The 23,762-nt window shown below is 33.0% G+C and overlaps 1 protein-coding gene across 1 annotated transcript; it reads right to left on the bottom strand.

Annotated features, from left to right (window-relative positions):
- Positions 1-411: 411 nt before the first annotated feature.
- On the bottom strand, positions 412-20,670 carry ND-B15 (NADH dehydrogenase (ubiquinone) B15 subunit). The gene is made up of 3 exons (XM_076481597.1): positions 20,500-20,670; positions 4,575-4,718; positions 412-681 (listed from the first exon to the last, which is right to left on the bottom strand). The coding sequence occupies exons 1-3, from the start codon at positions 20,641-20,643 to the stop codon at positions 613-615; spliced, it is 357 nt and encodes a 118-aa protein (XP_076337712.1). The 5' UTR covers positions 20,644-20,670; the 3' UTR covers positions 412-612.
- Positions 20,671-23,762: the final 3,092 nt, after the last annotated feature.

A 23,762-nucleotide genomic window follows, 5' to 3' on the forward strand; every position in this document is an offset into this window, starting at 1 on the left:
TCAGACTACAAGTTGTTCATTAACTTTTGTTTTAGCATTCAAATTCTATAAAGGCTTACCATTTCAACTTTTTAAACCATAAACTATTTTAAAATTTTGACTAAGACTGATTAGAATCATACCATTGTTCCTATCTTCACTACTTAAGGAACTTGTTTCTTACAAAAGGAATTAGAAACAAATTTCATCATACACCACACCCTATTAGGGGGAGAAAAGTAACTAAAATATGTCAAATATGTTTATGCATTTGAAAATCTTTGTCTTTTCAAACCAGTGTATATTTAACTTCTTCTCTACATTATTTGAAAGCAGCAACCTTCAACCACAGGTAAATATTTTTCAAAACCAAATCTATAAATATTTACTTTGGCATGTGTGAAAAAAACAACCAAAAACACAACATTGAGATCTGTGGTATAAAGTTTTATTTCCTACACAAGAAGTTCTAGCAATTTTGAAAAAGGCAAAACAGTAATAATCTAAATGAACTTCCATACTTTATAAACAAAACCAAGTTTCTACCACCACATAAACTGTGAAATTTTATACTATATATACTAATATTATACACTGTGAATTTTCATACTACAGCTACTAATATTACTGAACTTAAATGAACTTAAATAATCGGTCCTTGTAAGCAATTTCTCCTTGTCGACACTTCTGATCAAACTCTCTCTGTGTAAAAATAAACAGCCCAATTAAGAATATATTTGCAAATATGGGATTTCAAAAAAATAAAAGTTAGAGATAAATACACAAAGCTGCTATTACCTATAATCAATAAGAAACTGTTTTCCAACAACAGACCCACTATTTTTAATACCCTATACACAGCATATTACATATGAAGCTTGAACTCACCAACTTACTTGATAGTTTTGTTAAATCTTGGAGACAAACCTGCACGTGGTCATTAAATTACTTAGTTCCAATTACAAGGCAAACATACATCTTACAAATAAGTGGAAGGCAGAGGGCAATTAGCCTATATATAACAAACTTAAATGTTACTGTTTTTCATTCACAAATTCATTCTCTGCTATTCACATAGAGGAAGTAATAAGTTAATCTTCAAACAAAAGTAGAACAGGTTCCAAAGCTTGTACTAATTTCTGACAATGAAGTAAATACCCATGTTTTTGTTGTTGTTATTTTTCTAAATTAAAATGTAGTTTTTTTCAATTTCCTATCATGAAAATCACAATAACTTTCTATTTCTCTTGTTCCACAAAATATGAAATAAAGTACTTAATTTGGCTGGGCAATTAATGGAATTTACTAATCAACTGTCTGACCCATTGACTGATTTCATTCAACTAATCAATTATTCTCATCAGACTTGAAATAGCTGACAATAATAAACAAAAATCTGATTTTGTTTAGTCAAATGTTTTATTGACATTAATTCATTTTATTGCAATTTCAATTAATCAAAATATATTACATTACAGTAATAACACATTACTTGTATATAATTTGTTATCCTGAAGTAATCACCTGGATTAAGTGTTTAAAACACAACTTATTCTGGAAAATCAACAATATTCTACTTATAAGATGATCAAAGCTGAACATAATATTCTAGAAGAAGCCTTGCAAGTTTTCATTCACAAAACAAGAACAGAATCTTTGCTTTCAAAAGTATCAAGAGAACAAGTGAACCAAAAATAAAATGAAAAACAGAGTAGAAAACCATAAGATCAAAAACAGGTCAAAATTAATCAAAACTAATCACATTATCCGTGATGACAAGAAACACACTAACATTAAAAATATATTTCAAGATGGCTGGTATGGGTATTAAAACTTTTATTAAAATGAAGTAGCTAATTTAAAATAGTACTATTTAAAAAAGTTGTTGGTATTAAAAATAATATATTTAGAAATTTTATTCACTAAGACAGAAAAAAATTAAAATGAAGTATATTTCATCCAAAAAATGCAATTGACAAAGATGGAGAATCAGTTGGAATTAGAACATAAACACAAGACATGCAGATGCAGAATGAGAAGTCCATAATATGTAGGAAAAAATGCAATTGACTAAGATGGAGAATCAGTTGGAATTAGAACATAAACACAAGACATGCAGATGCAGAATGAGAAGTCCATAATATGTAGGATAATTTAAATAAAATATTGTTAAAGTATAATACAAAAAGTGCAACACAATGTAAATTACTTATTATTAACTTTGGCTATTTTTGTAGTATATACGTTTCCATGAACGATAGTTCCAGAAAAATGAAAAGCCTTTATATGTGATAAGTGAAACTCAAACAGATATATACAAATGAATTCCATTTACTTTTTAGCACATTCATGAAGCATAGCCCAATGTGAATGATACGCATAAGTTAATATCAAAACAATAAGTCTTTTTACACACAATAATCAATGGGAACACAAAAAAAGATAATCATTGGAAACCTGCTTTGGATCTATTTCTAAAGATATTTTGAAAGGGGTATACAATGAAGTTGTGACTGTTTGTTGTTTGATATTGCTAAAACACAAAAAGTAATTTTATATCTACCAAGCCGACTGAGTAACTGTTCTCAATATGCTATATGCAAATAACTTGTAATCTGGAAACAGCAAACAATCAAGAGATATTAAGTACCTGCAGACCCTGATGTAACATGCCTTGACAAGTTCATTTCTTTCAATAGGAACTACTAACAAGTCAGTTTAGTTGCACAGCATAATTACAAAAACTTGCAATATGAAAAATGTTACTTGGAGAAACAATATCTAAAAACTTTTTTTCTAAATTTATGTAATAGACAATTGATATATTTTAATTCCACTTTTCCATGAAATTTAAAACCCACAAAAAACAAATCTCAATGTAAGACTGCAAAAGATAACTCCCATGTATATTAAGTAAACTACAGTATGTACATGTGTGTGTGTGTCTCCCTCCATATATATATATATATATTATCACACTATGTAACACAAACTTTGTTCCTGGATAGTATGTTATTTCTTAATTGCTTATGTTGTAAAAGTACAGAAAATGGCCATTATTCCCTTCAAACTTTGCTTTTGTGACCTGGATAATGAAATTTAGAAATTAACCTATTTTCTATGTAAAAACAGACAAATTTGCACATTTTCATTTACATAAGGTCTGAATAAAACATATGAATCAAGATTTACATGTGTTTGTACTTATGTTATACAAAAATGAACAAACTGTTTAGAAGTGAGTAGTTTTTCCATATTTGCAACTGCAATGTAAATCACTTTCATGTATCAGCCCCCAAACATAGTTTCTCATCATGTTTTCATTATACACCCCCCAGGTCACAAAAGCAATGTTTGAAGAGAAAAATAGGTCTTTTTCCATTTACTTTAGGCATAAGCAATTGGGAAATAACACTTTCTGCCCAGGAACAAGAAAAAGTAAACATTTTGTTACATGGTGTTATTCATATTAAAATATCATGATTACAGTTTCAAGCTCTCTTGATGTTGATTATTGGCCATAGTTTCTATTGTTCATTTAAACCTTGGTTTTTGTATTTCAATTAAAATACTTGATTGGTTGAATTCTTTGCTCTATATGAGATCTCCATTTTTATTGAAATCTCTGGCAATTGTACACCTTTATGAACTATCTCAAAGTGTGAGACAAGATTAATGTTATAGCTCTGGTGTGAGCAATTTCTCAGGAGTTCAAAAATTCTTTCATAAACAGAACAATAAGTTTCTCCAATATATGAATCTTTACATATGCTACTTAAGCTACAATACAAAATTTTTAACAGCATGCAAGTTTTCTAATCTTGAATTACACCCTGGACATAATTGAGGCTTTATTAATAATTCCTCTATTAAATGCACATCAACATTATTTTGTTTGTTTTACAAACTTCAGACTAACAATTTTTGAAATAAATGGAACAACTAACAAAGGTTTTCTTCTTTCATACTTTTAGGTTTGTTAATGTTTAATTTGGTCTTCTACAGTGTTTTTTACCACATTTCTCAAGAATAATTATTACTGTGAGGCAAAGCTTTAATTCTGTTGTTACTTCATTGCTTGAGTGGTTGTAGGAGTTTCAAGGAATGCAACCGATCAAGCAATAGCTAAGAGCAATTTAACTGAAATACAAAAATCAAGGTTAAATGTACAATAGAAACCATGGCCAATAATCAATACCAAGACAGTTAATATGAATAATACTCTATATAAGTGTACACAATGCATGTGTGTAAATATATATAATTTTTGTATTATATTTTGCTGTTTTATTTATATGTTATGTACTACTGACTTTTCTGAACCAGCAAGTCTTATGTTCATGTTCTAATTGTAACCTTAGTTGTATTTTGTATTTTACCTGAGGTGGGCCTAAGGCCAAAGCATTGCAAAAAAAATCCATTTAGTAAGTGTAGAAAGTATTTTTATCTAATGTTTTGTTGTTTTAATTTTATTTCTGTACATACATATATATATGTATATATAAACTGGAAAAAATAAAATGGTTAATGCATAATGGCATTATTAATGCTTTATGTTTCACACACTTTATTGGTTGTTATACATCTATACTCACCCTTTTTTTGTTCAGAAAATAGCCATAGCTTATAATAGGAAAAAGAACAATACCAAACCACACTATTCCACTCTTTAACGTGGGGCGGAAGTGATCATAAACTGTAGCACGCATGGACATAAATCTCTGTACACCCGAGTCAAACTGGAATTAGAAACAAGGAATCTTAAGTATCTTATAGATAAATATATATATATATATATATATTCAGTGACAAATACAGTTTTTTATCAAATCATCAGAAAATCATGGTAAGAAGTATTTTATTAGATATTTCATTGATCATCATGTTTTATCAGAACAAAGAGCACCAACATTTGTATTAAGAAAAACTATATACAGACAAGACAGAGAACATCTAAATATATTTTTGGTGGTACTAACTGAAATTATTTACAACATCATCTAGGTTGTTGAGATATGTTTTCACTATTTACTGGTAGTTTTATATCCTCCAAGTCCATCCAACAAAAAAAAAGGTGAAACCAACTACAGACATTATACAGGATGTAAAAACCTGAGAGAGTCATGAAATCATAATGAATATATGTTTGTTATTGATTATGAGTACATAAACATATAATTACCAATAATTAACATTAAAGATAGCATTTTATCTAGATACTAAATATCTACAAACAGCTAAACATTTGGCCACCATATAGTTCATATACACAGAGCTAAGTGCATAATAATAATAAAAAAAGTTTGATTATGAAAATTAGTAAATCACATGACAACCACAACTGATATAAAGCTCCCGTGGAACAACATATATCAGATGTACATTTTGATACTAACTGGCACTTTGTAGGTAGTATGATTGTACATAAAAATTTAGTGCTTCTAGGTAAGGGAGATAACATTTCTTTTTGATGCAAAATATCAATACATTTAAGATTATAAAGATGTGTTCAAATTGTGAATTCTGAACTTCCAAGATGAGGATATCCTATGTGCATAACCCCATATTTCATAGGTATGGGTCAAAGTTCACATGCTGTGATATTTTACAGAGTGCCATTTAACACAGTAGTGTATTCCATGTAGTTGAGAAGTGAACACCAAATACAACAAAAAGGGATACTGAAAAATCTGCAGATATGCATTTTGGAGGCTCAAATTGTTTTGGAATGCATTACACAAATTCTAAAATATAGAAAAATTGTTTTTATTGTTCATGTGAACATCATCTTTGACTGCAACTTCACAGAGTCTAAATCAAAATTAAGTCAGCAATTCACAGGTGTATTTTGAGTACAAATACTTTTATAATACATTTAAAAGATTTTCATGTTCTAGATATATAATATTTATTAAACATGGAACTGCAGTTAACATTAAAACTGGTGTATTTGTATCATCTACTGATTGACTACATTTAATTAAATGACTAGTCCATATTTCCTAAAAGTTGCTATTTGTTTATCAAAATTGGGAAAAATATATTTGTTTAGTATATTTAATATCACTGATAAGGATAAAAGTTAATTAACATATATTATGATTTCAATAAGAAATAATTAAATTGCAACTTAGCCAATTTATTTCTATATGTTGTTTGACTAAGATAAAAAGAAACAATATTCAATAAAGATTTGAGTTATCAAAACATTTTGTAACTACGTATCATATTCACTAAACAATAAACTTAATTAACTGTACATCTGTTACAGTATTAAGCTCTTAATTTTCTTTGCTACCCATTCAACTTGCCTATAAACTGTCAAGTTTGCCTCAAGTTATCTTATCTCTTCTCATTAAAAAAATATCTCTATAGCTTTCAAAATATGCAAATACTTCCACAATTCACAAATGAATGGACCTGAAACTAAATTTAAAGAAACTTTAAAAAAAATTGCTAACTATATATATCTTTTCTACAACTACAAGATAGTCCAATTCATATTTTAACAAAAAACATCTAAACTTTCTCTATCACTGCGTTCAAAGCCTTTGTTTCATTAGTAAATGATCAAACCACTTGATATGGCTCAATAACAAAGTTTCAACTAAACTCTGTACAAAACCTAAAGGAAACATGAAAAATCAAGAAATGTATAATATATTATTAAGTAGTGAGTAGAAAAATTCTAAAAAAAAAAGTTAACAAGTGGAATTTGTTTACAGTCAAAACTCTAAAACCATATAGAAATTGGAATATAAACTTTTATTTCATGAGTTATATTAAATGTCAGAAAATGACAAAATATTAATTTGGAAATATTTCAGAATTAAAACCAGCATATAAAATTGATTAAAATTTGTTTCTGAAAACATTTTATGAAGCAAAGGGATATTAAAAACCTGAAGGAGCACTGTCTTCAGACTTCAGGCATAACTAATATACAATTTCTTTCTAACACCTCAATTTTGTACATAAAAATGTAACATACAGAAATCTCAACTGCACTGTTTATAAATAATAAAAGATTTCTAACTTATCAGTCACCCGTTAGAACAATAGTGTACACTTTTTCCATACTTTTTATTCCAGACAATCCAGTATAATGTTTACATAAATCTATCAATATCTACACAGTTACTAAACCACTTTATAACTAACATGGGAAATGAATAATCATAACTAAATTTATTTTTAATAGAGTACTTATCCAAAGTAAAGACCCAGTATTTTTTTATATTTTTCAAGTAGTTTAAATTTCAAGACAAACAATACAAAAATTAGAAGTACGATTTTAGACAATTTTAACTTTACATTACAAAGTATGAAAAATCCATTAGGGAATAGATAAGAATAAAATTAGAAAGCCTATTTAGAGTGTTAACAAGTTACACTAACTGCAGTAATTTTTATTTTTATTATGATATAAAATATAAGTTAATTTTCTAAAAGTTAGTAGCATAACCAAGTTTTCAGCATTTATTATACGAAAGAGAATACCTTCACTTTAACCACACAGTTTGAAATTAACCAATGTTAACCATATAAACCTAAAGTAACCTTAATAACTCCAAGATGATAGTGTCAATATATTCTGTAAATGATGAACTTAGTCAAGTTATAACTGAGGGATTTCAATGCTTATACCTTTATTCATAGTAATGTTACTGATATAAAAACAGAAAGAGTTAGAAACAAACATTTCAAAGTTTTAAGTTTAAGTTAAATAACTATATTTACAATGATATTAAAAAAATTAAATATTTAAAAAGTTACTTCTTCAGTCATGTGACTTGCATTTTCACTAACTTTCAGAGATCAACAATAAGAAAAATATCTTTTATGTGAACATTCAAAACCTCTAAGGGCTAAACAACTAAAAACAATGTTTAAGAAACTGCATGAGTCTATACAAATACTAGCTTTATGAAAAATACTAAACACACAGTTATAGATGTCTGTAGAAAGACAATGCATAATAATTTACCATGCCAGTATATAACTGATGTTTACATCATTGTATCAGCTGATGCTTTGTTGCAGTGTAACATGTCTGGTTGGCTTTATGTTCATTTCTGAAACAAATAAATGGGGTCAGACAATCTAGATCAGTGCCTACTTGTACAACATTAGATAATACAGTTATTGATTTCTGAAAAAAGTCAATAGAAGTGTGCCAAAATTTGTGATTGCAGCAGCTAGCCTTAGTAACTTTGTAGTTACAAAGAGTGGACATGACACAATTAATAACAATGGGAATCAAACCTGAGTCCACAAGGCACCCTCCCAGTTAAATAGCTTTGTGCTTAGCAATAATCATGATGGCAATATTTTGATTGCTTGTATAGTTGGACTAAGCAGAAACCCTAACTTTGATTACCTGATTATTTTCATGGTAATCAACTTAATTGTAATTTCAATTAATAATTTGTTCAAATAATTGAAAAATTATTAACTTCTCATAGGTGGTTAATTATGTCACTTAATAAATTAATTTGCTGAAGTATAGTCACCATTCTTACTCCAAGACATGGTCAGTCTCATGGACCAACCCTGTGCACATATGGTTAATGGCAATAGAAAAGTATAATATATATAAATGTAATGCAATAGAACCAGCCAGATGAGGCCTGCTAAAAGCCATACCACCACTTTAATAAACTCATCTCAACATCTTATAACAGATAAGAATTCACAAAGATCAATGGTAAATTCCAACCATGTGGTCAAGGCAATGGTATCCAACAGGACAAAGAATCTTCATCTGCAAGAACATACTTTGTGATTGTGTGTCAATAACTAAAATGATTTTGATGGTTTCAGGAGCCTGTTAATTATATTTGAAGGATCACAACTTTCTTATCAAGTCGTCTCTAGTTTTTCCATTGTTTTTGCATGTCACAAGTCTTGCACTCCTACATACCCCACAAACAGTGTGGATCACCTGTGTCTCGCACGTAAATCATCATGCAACAAACCTCCATCAGTAGCAGTGTAACACGCCATCCTGACACATAACTCCCTTTATTCAATTCTATCAAACTATAACTTCAAGTTCAGGGAGAAAAGAAAGCACTAGTTTTCAATGAGGAGAAGGGATGGGAAGAGTGAAAAGAGGTAAGTACACAGTGTGAAAAGAGGTGTGGCAAAAGTGAGTAGAAAAGGAAAAACATCCATGCACAGTAATGTGGGATAAAGGTTGGTTGGTTGATTTAGTGTTTTATGACACAAAGCAGTTAGGCTATCTGTGCTAAACATCCAGTAAAAAGTTAAAATTAAATTTAGTAAAATTCATAAAAGGAAATTAAGGTAAAACAAGAGAGCTTAAAAAAAACAAATAGCATTAAAATCAACGTTTACATATAGTCTACGACATTAGGAGAACAACTACAGTAAAGGAAGTCATAAAGAACTTTCTGTAACATAAAGGTAATTATCATAACCTGCCAGGAAGACTAACAGGTAAGTACAAAAGCCACTGTCAGTCACCTGATGTTGGCCTTTCCAGTCCTGGTTCCAAATTATGTGACATTATGGCCATTTTCAAAAGTAATAAAAGTTGTAAAAGACATGTAGCAAAATTTTAATAACTCGCCAAAATGATTAACAGGTAGTTAGAACAGCAACGTCTGTCACCAGAAGTTGGCCTTTCCAGTCCTGGTTTTAAGTTATTTGACTTTACAGCCATTTTCTAATTTCAAATCGAACTAGATAGACTGTGATTCTTAAAAGGGAATGTCATTGAAAAAGGTCTAATGTATAAATTAAAAAACTTAAATGGCATTAAAAAGATTGATGGCCTTTACAAAAATGAAAAACATTTCCAAGGTGGACAGTGTCACTATCACCAATAACACTGTCTTAAGTCATGGGCAAACCTCAGGACAGAATATGGTGAAAATGACACTGTCATTGAGAATCATAACTACAGCAAGAAAGTAAAATGTGGTTTACTGTGACCTGAGTATCACACAGACTACACACTGGTACATCAGTTCCAGATAAAAGAAAACGATGAGTTAAAAAACTGTGACCAATGCATAGTCTAGTAAGAACAACTTCCTCTTTTCGATCCTTACAGAAGAAAAATAACCAAAGTCTAACAGAGGGTTCTATTTGGAAAAGCTTATTGTCACATTGCTCATTCCAAGTCGACTGCCAACTTACATGAAGCAAAGCCTTGAATACAGGACCATAGTCCATGTATGGAACAGGCACAGTGGTGATAGTGCCAGAGCAGATAGATTTTGCTAGGACTTTGGAAAGCTCATGTTCCCACGAATACCAACATGGTCCGGTATCCAGAAAAACTGGATAGAAGAAGATGTTGAAGATAAATGGGCCAGTCAGTTTTAAATATTAGCAAGAACAGGGTGTGAACTAACGTGAAGCAATTCCAGGGCCAGTAGAGAACTAAGACAGTCATTATAAATAGTGCAGTTTGAATACTGCTTAGCTTTTATGTGATCTAGGGTGAGAGAAATGGCATACAGTTCAACAGTGAGCACAAAAGCTGTAGAGGGGATTCTGCATGCAACCACTGAACCACAACAAACCATGGCAGGCCCATACTGTCACCTGATTTTGAAAAATCTGTATAAATAAGAGTGGAAGGATGATTCAAAAGATGTTCAGCAAATAAGAGACAGTATTTCCAATTGGGAGTGTCTGCTTTTCTCAGATGACTTAAAGACAGGTCACATTTGGGGACTGTAAGGAGCCATGGTGGGAAGGGCTGACCAGTGGATACAGAAATGTTATCCACAGACAGACCTAATTCATCCAACTGCACCTGGATATGAAAGCCAAAACAAGCAATGGCAAATCCTCTATTCTAAAAAGTATGGCCCACCGAGAAAGGAAAACACAACCTCAGGTAGGATGCTTTGGTAAGGAACAAAATTTCGAAGCACATGAGATGTGAAAGTTGTCGACAAAGAGCCAGTTTGCAACAGTGAGAGAGAGTTGTTCAGTGATGGCATTAATTTTTTACTGAAAAGTGTGACATTCAAAACACAGCCCTGAGGGACTTCAAGTTCCTATAGAAAAGAATGGGAAAGAGTCAAACCCACACAAACTCGGAATCTCCTGTCCATTAAAAAATTTTAAAGAAAAATGAGCAAAGGGCCATGTAACCCATATATATGGAGGTCTCACAAAATACCATACCTCCATGTTGTATCATAAGCCTTCACAATGTCAAAGAATATTGATACAAAATGTCGTTTGAGAGAGGCTTCTTTGATTGATGTTTCAAGTCAAATCAGGTGGTCCATGGTGGAGCACTGTCATCAGAACCCACACTGGGTAGATGAGAGGAGGTTTTTTGATTCAAGGAACCAAGCATTAACCATCCTCTCTAAGGTCTTAAAGAGACAGCTCATCAAAGCAATTGGACAATAGTTTGAAGGAATCTTGGAATCCTTCTCAGGCTTGGAGAAAGGCAGGACAATAGCCTGGCACCAGGCACCAGGAAAAACATTCTCCTGCCAGATCCAATTAAAAACAACCAGAAGGATAGCAAGAGAAGCAGGAGATAGATGGCACAGCATCTCATACTGTATATCATCAGGTCCAACAAATTTACTGCCAGACTGATGAAGGGCCAGTTTAAGTTCAACCAGTGTAAAGGGACGATTATAGTCATAGAGACAATCAGCTCAAAAGGAAAGAGATGATTGTTTTGCCTGAGTCTTGATGGCTAAGAAGGTGGAAGAAGAGGCAGAAGTGCTAAATACCCAGCAAAAGCTTTCATCTAGAGTATTGGTGATGCTCTGGTTATCAGTTATTTCCTGGCCATCAGAAAGCAAGATCGAGAGGGTGACAGAGTGATATTGCCCAGTGACCTTTCGAATCTTGCCCCAAATGACTTTGGAACTGGTGGTAGAGGATATGCTAGTTGTGAACTTAATCCAAGATTCCTTCTGGCTTTGATGTCTTACCCATCAAGCATGTGCATGGGCTCTCTGGAAAGCGATGCAATCTGAGAGTGTGGGATATCTACAGAAAGTATCCCAGGCCCGTTTTTGAACCTTCCGTGCCATGTGGCAGGCAGAATTCCACCACAGACAAGGATACCATGGAAAACATGTTAAGGTTTTAGGAATGCATTGAGCAGCTGCTTGTATAATACAGTCAGTTACTGCTACCACACAGTCTCTTATTGATGACTTACAGATGATGGCAGGATCAAGTTCTGCAAGAGGGCCATTTTGCATGATCCAGATTCCACCGAGGCACATGGGTTGGGTGGCATCAACCACAGCCAGTCTCTCTCAAAATTATAGGAAAGTGATCACTGCGTTGTGGATTATTGTGAACCCTCGAACAAAAATGGGAGAATAGTGAAGGGGAGAAAACTGAGAGATCAATAGCATTAAAGGACTGACTAGAAACATGAAAATAAGTAGAAAAACCAGTATTGAAGAGAAAGGTTGTGATCAGAGAGTGTTCTCTCTACAGAGCGACCCCTCCTATCAATATCAGCACTTCCCCAGAGAGGATGATGTCCAAGAACAGCCCCCAGGATTAAAAAGAGAGACAGCAGCTGTTCAATGAGAACATCAAGGTCTGATTGATCATATGTCTCTCCAGGCGACAGGTAGAGAGAACAAACAGGGTGTGTCGAGTGGCAAGGACAGGCTGATCAACCAACAGTGCCACCCCTCTATGCACTCACCTATCACACAGCCTGTCATTTCTGTACAAAGAAAACTGCCAAAAGGTGACTGTATCAGAAGGTTTCAGAAGTGTTTCCTGTAAGGAAAGACATACAGGATGGTAGGGAGCAATCAGTGTTTTGATGTCATCCATATTAGAATGTAAACCTCGACAGTTCCATTGTATCAAGGTGGCCATTTTTATTTGTGTTGGCAAAATGGGTGGAAAACCCTGCTTTTTATGAGCACATCTTTTTTCTTTACTGTCTTTATTCAAGGAAGGTCTATCGACCTATGTGAATCCTGCCCTGGGTTGATTGGGCAGGTCTTGGCTGTTGGAAGGGGATTCCAGTGACTGAGGAAGTGAACGAATGATTGTTTTGCATCTTATGGTGGGAGAAGAAGATGTATCCAAAAAAATGCCTTATCCAAAACCAAAGGAAATGTATCTTGGGATTTGTTGGAATGTATGGAAGGGACAGAGATGGGTGTTGAAGTTGATTCATCAACTTTTTTAACCATGGAGGTCAAAAGACTTTTCATTTCTTTTGAGAATGATTCTTTTGGAGGCACAGAGGTATGTCTGCACTCCCACTGTACTAGTGGAATGAACTGCAGCAGCATATGTCCGAGATAAAGTGGTGGACAGCAACTTTCGAGTCTCAAGATAAGTAATGGTACAAATTGTTTTCAAATGCTGCACCTCTTTTTCTTCCAATCATCTAGGCCAAGAACAAAAGTAGCACAGGTGAGAGCCATTGCAACTGATGCAATGAGGGTCCATTTCACACACACAGGTATCATAGTCCTCGCCACCACAACAAGCACATGTCAAGGAACCACGACATGACGTCTTTGAGTGACTAAACTGCTGACAATGGAAACATTGGAGAGGGTTTGGAATGTATGGTTGTACCCTGCAATTCAGGTAACCTGCCTTGAGGGTGGCAGGTGGACGTGGTGATGTAAATGTGAGAATAAGAATATTGATCTGCATCGTAACTCCATCTATGAGAGTGGAAATACACCTCACTGCAGAAACTCCTTGAGTGGAGAAACCAGCAAGAATCTCTGACTCGGGGATGTTCTTCAAATCCCTCTCAACAATAACTCCTCATGATGAATTCAAAGTAGCATGAGGTGTAACCTCAATAGGTACATCCCTAATTGCCTTTGAATGCAAGAGGAGTTCACTGTGTTGAGATGTAGATGTTTCCACCAATATGTCACCAGACTGAAGCTTCTTTACTGACTATGGAGAGCCAACAAGTCTCTCTAGTCCCTTCTGAATGAAAAAGGAATACATTTGCCCTAAAGGTTTGTCTGAAAGAGAATGCAATACAAGAAAATGAGGTACAAAAGGTGTTACAGACATTGAAGATTGCTGTTTAGAATCTTCAAGATGTGGTCGTTTACCTATGGACTGTTTTACACTATTTTATTTAAGTTTGTATTTGGAGGATCCATAATTAAAAAAAGGAATATTTCAGTGCCCAATGATCCCACCCACCATGGAGCCCTATGAGGGGATCACTACAATGTCAAACAAGGACATTGCAGTAAGTCCAGGGTTTCATGAGCACTATACCCAAACACCAGCATCAGATACAATGTTCACAACACCTGTTGAGAACATCCAACACTGGTACTTGGTTGACCCTAGCCCAAGTGGACCAGCTGACTGGCCCAAGGTGGGCCACCCCAAGGCTGCCCATCTACAGAGATTCAATGCCAATGTGATGTGTCAGGGTTAGATCCTTCAACCACCAGGATCCTCTCCTCCCCTTCATGGATTAACACGCATAGCAAACGTGAGTGAATGTTTAGAAAGGTCCTCTCACCACATATAGGAATCCACACCAAGAGAATCTGCAACTTTAAGTAATTTATTGACTATTCCTTCATCTATGTCATTAACATCTCCATCTAAGAGCAATGGTCCTAAGACTGAGCTCTGAGGTAGCCCATTTTTGACATTAATCCAGCTTGGCTGAACTCCATTTGTAACAATCCTCCTGCTTTCTTTCATCCAGCCACTCTTACATCCAATTTGCTAACATGTCCCCCACACCAATAGAGACAATTTTTTTTTACAAACCTGTCTTGTGGTAACTTCTCAAATGCTTTCTGATAATCCAGATACACCAAATCTACACCCTTACCATCAATTACATAAGCAGTAACTTTTTCAAAGAATATCTAAAGATTTGTAAGGCAAGATTTTTCCTTAGTGAAACCATGATGACTATCCAATAAAATTCTAAGCTTCATTAAATAACTTTGCAAAATATCTATTAACAGTCTTTGCAAAACTTTTCCCACAACTGATTTAAGACTAATAAGTCTAATAACTGGTACAATTTTTTACCACCTGCCTTGAAAAGAGGAGTTACATTATCTAACTTCCAACCCTCTGGTACCTGCTCACTATTCAATGACTGACAAAAGTAGTTGTAAGTGGCTCACATATTCAATCTTTGACCTCCTTTAAAACCATGGGGAAATATTATTTCATCTAGGAGACTTATCTTCCTTATTTTTAATTAACCAACTTGGAATCAATGCAGTCATCTTGTTTGATGTTTCCATTTATCAACTGTCCAAGATGTGAAATACTGTTTCTATCTTTGTTAGTAAAAAGCAAAGAAAGAGCTAAATTTATTAACCTAGTTATCTCATCATCATCAGATACTATTCCTTTATCATCTCTCAAGGCTCATACTCCCATTCTAACATTTTGTTTATCCTTAATGTATTTTTAAAAAATTCTTACTGTTAATTTTTATATTTTCAGCCAACATTCTCTAACACATCCTTTTTAATGTCCTAATTTCCTGATTCAACATTCTTGACATTCTATAATCTTCTAAGTCTCCTGTACTACCAGTCAATTTAAATTTATCTCTTAAACTCTTTGTGAGACAACCTAGTTTGTTTTTTTTACTTGCAGTTACCATTTTCTTTCTATAAGGAATGTTTCCTTGAATATTTAAAAATTTATCTTCAGGAATTTTCCACATTTGATTTGTGTCTCCAAATGGAGAAAAAGGACCTTCTTATTTTATTTAACACCACAGAATAAAATGAAATGAATTATAACTGATAATGTAGCACAAAAAACACCTTATTCAAAATAAAGAATAAGCAATTAGAAATATAAACACAAAGAAATATATACTTATACTCTACTTAAAATTCAATACCTCAAGAGTTGGCAGTAGGTGCTGCCACCCAGCGTTAGTACAGTTGTCATAACTATATGTCAAATTTATATACAGCCAGGATTCTTTTTCAGTAAATATTTGTGACTTTTTTGTGATAAATTTCATCAATAACATATTGAAAAGAAGTCAAACACATGGAAAACATTTGTCACACTACTGGTTGCATTATGTAACAAAATTTTTTACTTTTGTTCCTGGGCTTATGCCTAAAGTAAATGGAAAAATACCTATTTTTCTCTTCAAACTTTGCTTTTGTGACCTAGGTAATGAAATTTTCAAATTTATCCATTTTCCAGAACATTCCAGGTAGATTCAGGGCTGAGTAGCAGATAAAGAATTTTCAAGAACTTTTTAGAATGTTGTAGGACTTACAAGAATTTTCTATTTCTCAAAGAGGAATAAAACAGCCTTAAGGCCTTGCTAGAAGCCTTGAAGTATGATGAATATGGGTGGGAGGTTATTGGAGACTTCAAAATGGTGGCATTCTTGATGGGTCTCCAAGGAGGTTTTATCACATTTCCCTGTTATCTTTGCCTTTGGGAGAGCAGGGACACTACAGCACACTACAACAGGAAGCACTGGCCACAACAGACTGAGTTCTCTGTGGGGAGGCACAATGTTAAATGTGAGCCATTAGTGGACCTCCAGAAGGTATTGTTCCCACCATTGCACATAAAATTGGGTCTTATGAAACAATTTGTCACAATTCTTGATGAGGAGTCTGCAGCCTTCAAGACTTCTTCCCTAAATTGTCTGAGATAAAGGTCAAAGCTGGTGTCTTCATTGGACCACAAATAAAGAAGATCCTGGAATGCACAGAATTCTCCAAAACGCTCAGTAGGAAGGAAAAATGCTTGGGGCAGCTTTGTTGCAGTGGTTCAGGGCTTCTTGGGTAATCATTAGGCCAAATATTATGTGGAACTGGTTAAGGCTCTGGTGAAGAACTACTGCAAAATGGGTTGCAGGATGTCCCTGAAAGTCCATATCCTTGATACTCATCTTGATAAATTCATGGAAAACATGGGAGTATACTCAGAGAAGCAAGACAAGCTCTTCCACCAAAATATACTGGACTTTGAATACCCCTACCAAAGAGCATATAACGAAAACATGATGGGAGACTATATTTGGGGGCTGATACGTGAAAGTGATTTACATTACAGTCTCAAATATCAAAAAACTACTAACTTCTAAACATTTTTCATTTTTGTATATCTTTAGTATAAATACACATAAATCTTGATTTATATGTTGTTTTATTCAAACCTTACATAACTGAAAATGTGCAAATTTGCCTGTTTTTACATAGAAAATAGGTTAATTTCTAAATTTCATTATCCATGTCACAAAAGTAAAGTTTGAAGGAAATAATGGCCATTTTCTGTACTTTTACAACATGAGCATTTAAGAAATAACACATACTATCCAGAAACAAAATGTATGTTATACAGTGATATCATAGTTGTATCCAGAGCTTTAAATCATTATCTCCATTTCATGAAAATCCACAGATGAGTTCAATTATTTTAGAACACCCTTTCACAAAACAAATTTTCTATATCTTTGTTATTATAATACAAGCTGTGAACCTCACTTTATAAAGTGCCCACAACAGCTAAACTCACATACAGTTTAACTTCAGTTTTACTTTCACCTACTTAACTTCCTTGTACTAACTTGTTTGCCTACACACATACATTGCAGAATGATTTATTACATTATCATGAAACAATACTCAAAGCAAAGACAAATTCAGAAAGTTTGAGTAACATGACATCAATTTGCAACATTTGAACTACATAACAAAATGATTTGTTAACAGTTATGTAAAGCAAACTTGTCACAACTTACTTATAAAAGAACTTACTTAATTCTCACACAATATATACTAAATGATATTCTCATACTAAACAGTTATAAGTATCTAACATTATAAAACAGAGAAACAAATGAAACATATCCATCCTCGAAAGTGTGAACTAATTTAGTGGAATTAAGAATCAAACTAAAGACCCTTGAATTGCAAGAGAACCCTCTAATCACCTGACCATACCAGCCCAAAGATAAACAAACTGAATTTTAAAAATCTTATTTCAATACCTTGAATAGTCAAAGTACAAGTAGCCTATCATGGTGTCTATGTTTAGCAAAAAAAAAAGTAATGACAATACTTTGATTTCTTGGATAGTTAGAATAACTGAAAATAGTAAATGGAAACTCAAATTTCAATTAAATGATTAGTTTCAGTTAAGCTGAATAACCTTGAATTAATATAAAATAACAATGAAAAATCATAATAGTTACATTTCAATTACTGGATAGTTGGAATAACAAAAATTATTTTCATGAGTTGATTTGTGATAATTGATCTAATTGTAATTTTAAATGCTTGTTTATTTTCAGAACATTACATGATTTATCCCTTCTATCATTTAATGGATAGTTCAAATAATCAAAAACAGTTGTAACTGGAAACAATAGCTAAATATTACTATGATATTGCTTCAATGCAACCTATAGTGAATTATGAGTTAGACTTTGTCTTATTTCAGTAATTACAGTAAAAAAGGTCATGCATTTATTTAGGTTATTTTTTACTAAGTATTTTTTTTGAAGTTGAAATTTTAAATGTTCTGTTTAGTTCTTGTTACTGAAGAGAGTAGTTTAATTTATTAGGTAAATATCAGGTAAGCTAATGCTGTTCTAAAATACTATAATTTATTTCTTGTCCTACTATTTTAAACATTTAATCTTCCCCACCCATAATGTAACTAACTTGAAAGACCATAAAATTACCACATGTATGTAGCATACATACTTGTTACAATAATTTTTAAGCTATCGTATTTCATACTCAATCTCTATACTTGCATGAATGCTCAGCCATGTTTTAGCAACAACCAAAAAATGTTTAAAATTATTTTTATTTTTAAAAAAATTATTTTTCAGACATATATTTCACTTTGCAGGAGACAATTAGCACTATAATAAATTGACTAAATGTACAATAAACAGTGTCAGTATTCTATCTTTTTATGTTTTGGTTATATAATACAATCATATAAATAGTCTAGACTATACGTACAGTAACTAAGTTAAAATCCTAAGGTCACAGGTCAACATTATTTCTGTCCTTTGAAAAGGTTACTGTTGATACTGATAAAGATTATGGTGTGGATTTTAGAAAGCATTTGAAAAATGCCACATAAAAGGCTTGCTCTTAAAACAATGGACGTCAATAGCTGTAGGAGAAAAAATCCAAAAAAAGACTGGATAGAAGGAAGCATAGAGTTGCTATAAATGAAGTGCAAACAAACTCATTAATATAAAAAGCAGGATACCTCAAGACTATAATGAGGGCTTTGTTGTTTTTGATTTATGTCAGTGTCAAAGATAATGAAATAAACAATAAATTGCTTACACTTGCTGTTAATACTGTTTTGAATGTTGCTAGCTGTGATAATGCTGCTGTTACTGTTTTACAAAAACACTGAACTCACTTAGTAAATTGAAAAAAAACTGATAATTACTTTTATCTATAAATGTGAAGTAGTTGATGATTATTTCTATATTTTATGTTACAAGTATAATTTAGATAGTAATAACTTTAATAGTGTTGTGAAGCAAAAGGATCTTGGTATGCTGGCTGACCAGTCTCTTAAATCATCCAATCAATGTATCATTGCTAGTTTACAGCAAGTTTGGATTTTGTGATGTATTTACGGAAATACAAAATATAAGACTAGATAGAATATAATTTCACTGCACAGGTTAGTATAAGAGCTCATTTTGATACTGTGTGCAACCATAAAATCCTTTACCTTAAAAGGTGTTGAATTGTTAAAACATCTAATAGGAAAACTATTAGAATGGTATCAATAGATGGAAAGGTTTTTCAAATAACAGCAAGATAATATCTCTGAAACTATTTTCTCTTGAAGAAAAGAAACCTGATTGAAGTATTAAAGATGAGGGAACCTATTTTATCAACTAAACACTATGTATTACAGAGGGCTGCTAATTCTAAGAAATACATCAATAAAAAATTGACCAAAATGCAAGATTTGTTTTTACTAATATGTGTAAGTGTAAGAATAGGCCAAAACATACGAGACTCACACTGAATGGTAAATTGTTGATTACACAAATAAGAAAAACAATCTTCAGCTCAGATGCTTTTACTCTTTTAGTAGAATGAGTGGCCTAGATGCAATAAATTTAAGGACAAGTTAGGATCACTGAAGTTTTCTCTAGTGAAAAAGTTTCAGAGGATCTGACCAAAATGTTTAAGATTGTTAAATGAGTGTTAATATATTTTCTTTCTTTGTACTTAATGGTATAAATGGCAGTTAGTGCTAGTAGTACAAATATATATTTTGGTAAAAATTATCTTAAGCTGAAACATTTTTTCTAAATAGGTAATGGTCTTTGTAATGCTGCCTTCACATGTGGTGGGTGTAGATAAATTAAATTTTAAAGACGTTGGATAACAGAGAATGGCACTGAGTGTATTTGTATTTCAACTTTAAAATATCAGAGCAAGATTTAAATTTTAATTCTATGAAAAGTCTTCAGTCAATAGTCCAACAGGTAAATCTTAAAACTAAGTATTGCGCAGGAATTTATTTTTAACATACCACATAGCCGCCTTCTCCTGATGCATGCCTATGAGGATCAGTAAGTTGTTTAATGTATTCTTTTTTTAATGCAGCCCGAAGTTTAGCTCTTTCTTCAACTTTCCTTTTTTCTTCAAAGGATGCATCAACTTGACCATCACCCATTTTCCTGACTGGTCGTATCTACGCCACCTATTCAAAACTACAATAATGATTCTTCAAAAAAAAATTGAATTTCAGTAACTATTACATTATCAGATAACACCTATAATACTAAGCTATAATTGTGGTTGAAGTTTGTTGTTTCAAAGACAAAAAATAGTATTCAAGTTTCCATACTAGTCTTCAAACTCATATTTTGTCTATTATGCAAATCTTCCGTATTTGTCACTGATTCTACTGTAATCTTCAAGTATAATTTTGATTTAGTGACAAGAACTTCGTGTTAGCCCCCCCCCCTAGTACAGCGGTATGTCTCCGGATTTACAACGCTAAAATCAGGGGTTCGGAGCAGACAGCCCTATGTGGCTTTGCTATAAGAAAAATACAAATACAATACTTCCTGTTAATTAGATTTAAGAAAACAAAAGGCTGTTTGAGACTCTCAATTAACATTCAACGTTTTAAAAAATACTTATTCGATAATTAAGAAATTAGTACACCAACAATATTCTCCTCCCGAAAGGCTTAAGAAATTATAATACTAAACATGGAGGTTCAATCACAGCGTAAGACTAGCAGAGATATCCATTAAGAAGTTCTTCTCGTGAAACAAACAATAATAAAAAATTAGTAATTATCTTATACATATTCTACCATGCAAAATATATTTATAATTATATTATTAACTACATCCAGACTTTTAGCCTCAGTGGCTCAGCACTAAGTCCAAAGCAAATGGGTTTTCGATACCAGTGGTTGGCAGAACACGAATAGCCCTTTGTGGAGCTTTGCGCCAAACAACTAGCTAACCATAGCTTTAAAATATAGCTTAGCATAAATACGGTAGGAATTAACCATTTGGTCCTTCTAGGCCGGGCCCACCATGGCCAGGTGGGTTAAGGCATTCGACTCGTTATCCGAAGATCGCGGTTTCGAATCCCCGTCGTGCCAAACATGTTCGCCCTTTCAGCCGTGAGGGCGTCATAATGTGACGTTCAATACCACTATTCTTTGGTAAAAGAGTAGTCAAAGAGTTTGCCGTGGGTGGTGATGACTAGCTGCCTTCCCTATAGTCTTACACTGCTAAATTAGGGAAGACAAGCGCAGATAGCTCTCGAGTAGCCTTGTGCGAAACTCAAAAACAAACCTTCTAGGCTGTTATTGCACACCAAGAGTTGAGAAAAGTAAATTTGCCTTGTATTTTTCACTAAACTCTCGTTTCTCATTTAAACTAATAAAAATTGTAAGCGTACACTAGCCTTCTGCAAGTTAATCACCCAAGTTAAAAATAGAATTGAATTAACTGGAATCTCACCTACCGTTTTTAATCTTAAATTTTCGCGTTCTTATACTGCTACTTTCAAATATAGCACAAACAAATTAGAGGCCTTCGTCCTTCATTAATCTGGTTAGCCTTCTAAATTTCAATAACATCACGCTTATTCTTCCTCTTTACAACAGAAAATAAGTTAATAAACTTTAACACATTTATGTTTGATAACTTCTTCATCCCTAGAATCATCCTAGTAACACTTATCTTAAACTTTTACAATAAGTTAATATCCTTTCTTTGACTACGATACGAAAACTGTACATACTATTCCAGATGAAGCTTAACTAATAATTTGTACAGAAAAAGAAATAATTATTTATACTTGTAATGGGTATGTTTATAAATTTACCCTAAAATTATATTAGCCTTATACTAGTAGCAATAGAGCATTGTCCTTGATGACGAGAAACCCACTTGAAATAAAAATGTATCTCAGAACAGCTGGTATGGGTATTAACACTATTATTGATGAGAAGAAAACAACATTTTGACCTTCCTTGGTCATATTAGGGTTTCTTAATAGCTCGATAACTTGAGTGAACTATTTTCTACTATGACAAAATTTTCTTCAGTAATGCTGCAGTATATTGATATATTATTCCTTAAACTATGGGATAGGTCTGTTGAATAATAGGAAATTCCGTAATATTCTGAATTTCTCTGAATAACCGAGTTTGTGGAAATATATTAAGAGCCTAATCACAATGTAAAATAAAAAAAGCACAATCTTTATTATCATACAGTACATATACGGTCTATATACCGTATTTTTCGGTGTATAAAACACACCCTTATTTTCAAGGCTATCTTCAGGGAAATAAACATTTTTCACAGTTATAAGTTATTTATTTGTTCAACATCAGCATAATCTTTTATTATTCTTTAAAATACTTCAAAAGTAGTAAACACATAAGATTTTTTACCTTCGGTGTATAAGAGGCAGGGGGTTCTGAGACACTTTTTTTTTTGGAAAAAAAGTGCATTTTACCGGAAAATATGGTAATTGCTTTGGACAATGGATTGCCAATTGTATCGGATTAGAAATGTTCTCTTTCTTTAAATAATCGAACTGAAATCACCTACCGAGCTGTCTAAAATCAACGGTACTTATTTCATGGGTAATATCTAATTCTCTTACAGTGCTATCAATATTACAAGTAATTCTCATCGAAGCATAAAGGAGGCTGTACCCTCCAAACACTACCTGTCTACCACATTATTCTCTACGTTCTTATACAACCAATAGCAATACAGTAAACAGGTATAACAGGTATAATTTCAAAAGAATGATGAAGAATTTTGGTTTGATTTGAAATTCGCACAAAGCTACACGAGGGTTATCTGCGCTAGCCGTCCCTAATTTAGCAGTGTACGACTAGAGGAAAGGTAGCTAGTCATCATCACCCCCCGCCAACTCTTGGGCTACTCTTTTACCAACGAATAGTGAGACTGCTTGTGACATTATAACGCCCCAGGGCTGAAAGGGCGAGCATGTTTGGTGCGACGGAGATTCGAACCCGCGATCATCGGATTACGAGTCGAGTACCTTAACCACCTGGCCATGCCAGACCATGATGAAGGAACAAAAGCATATATGACAAAATCAGCTTGTTGTCTTTCTTGACTGTAATATGGGAAATGGACATTCTCAGAATAAATGGCAAACTTAGAATAACACTAGATTAATGAAAGAAAACAGAAATTGCATGGTATGTTTCTATACCACTCTTTTCCTCTCATCCTAACCTCGAGCTTGTCTCCAAATCAACAACTAATTTTAATTCTAAAA

The sequence above is a fragment of the Tachypleus tridentatus genome, chromosome 13 (assembly GCF_004210375.1).
Source record: "Tachypleus tridentatus isolate NWPU-2018 chromosome 13, ASM421037v1, whole genome shotgun sequence".
Lineage (NCBI taxonomy): Eukaryota > Metazoa > Arthropoda > Merostomata > Xiphosura > Limulidae > Tachypleus > Tachypleus tridentatus.

What these genes read in the sequence shown, in the direction of transcription:
- ND-B15 (XM_076481597.1), bottom strand. Translation starts at nt 20,643, where the DNA reads ATGGGTGATGGTCAAGTTGATGCATCCTTTGAAGAAAAAAGGAAAGTT. An exon ending in CAGGAGAAGGCGGCTATGTG is followed by an intron (nt 4,719 to 20,499) that starts GTATGTTAAAAA and finishes TTCTAATTCCAG; the next exon opens with TTTGACTCGGGTGTACAGAG. An exon ending in ATTTTCTGAACAAAAAAAGG is followed by an intron (nt 682 to 4,574) that starts GTGAGTATAGAT and finishes ATTTTTACACAG; the next exon opens with AGAGAGTTTGATCAGAAGTG.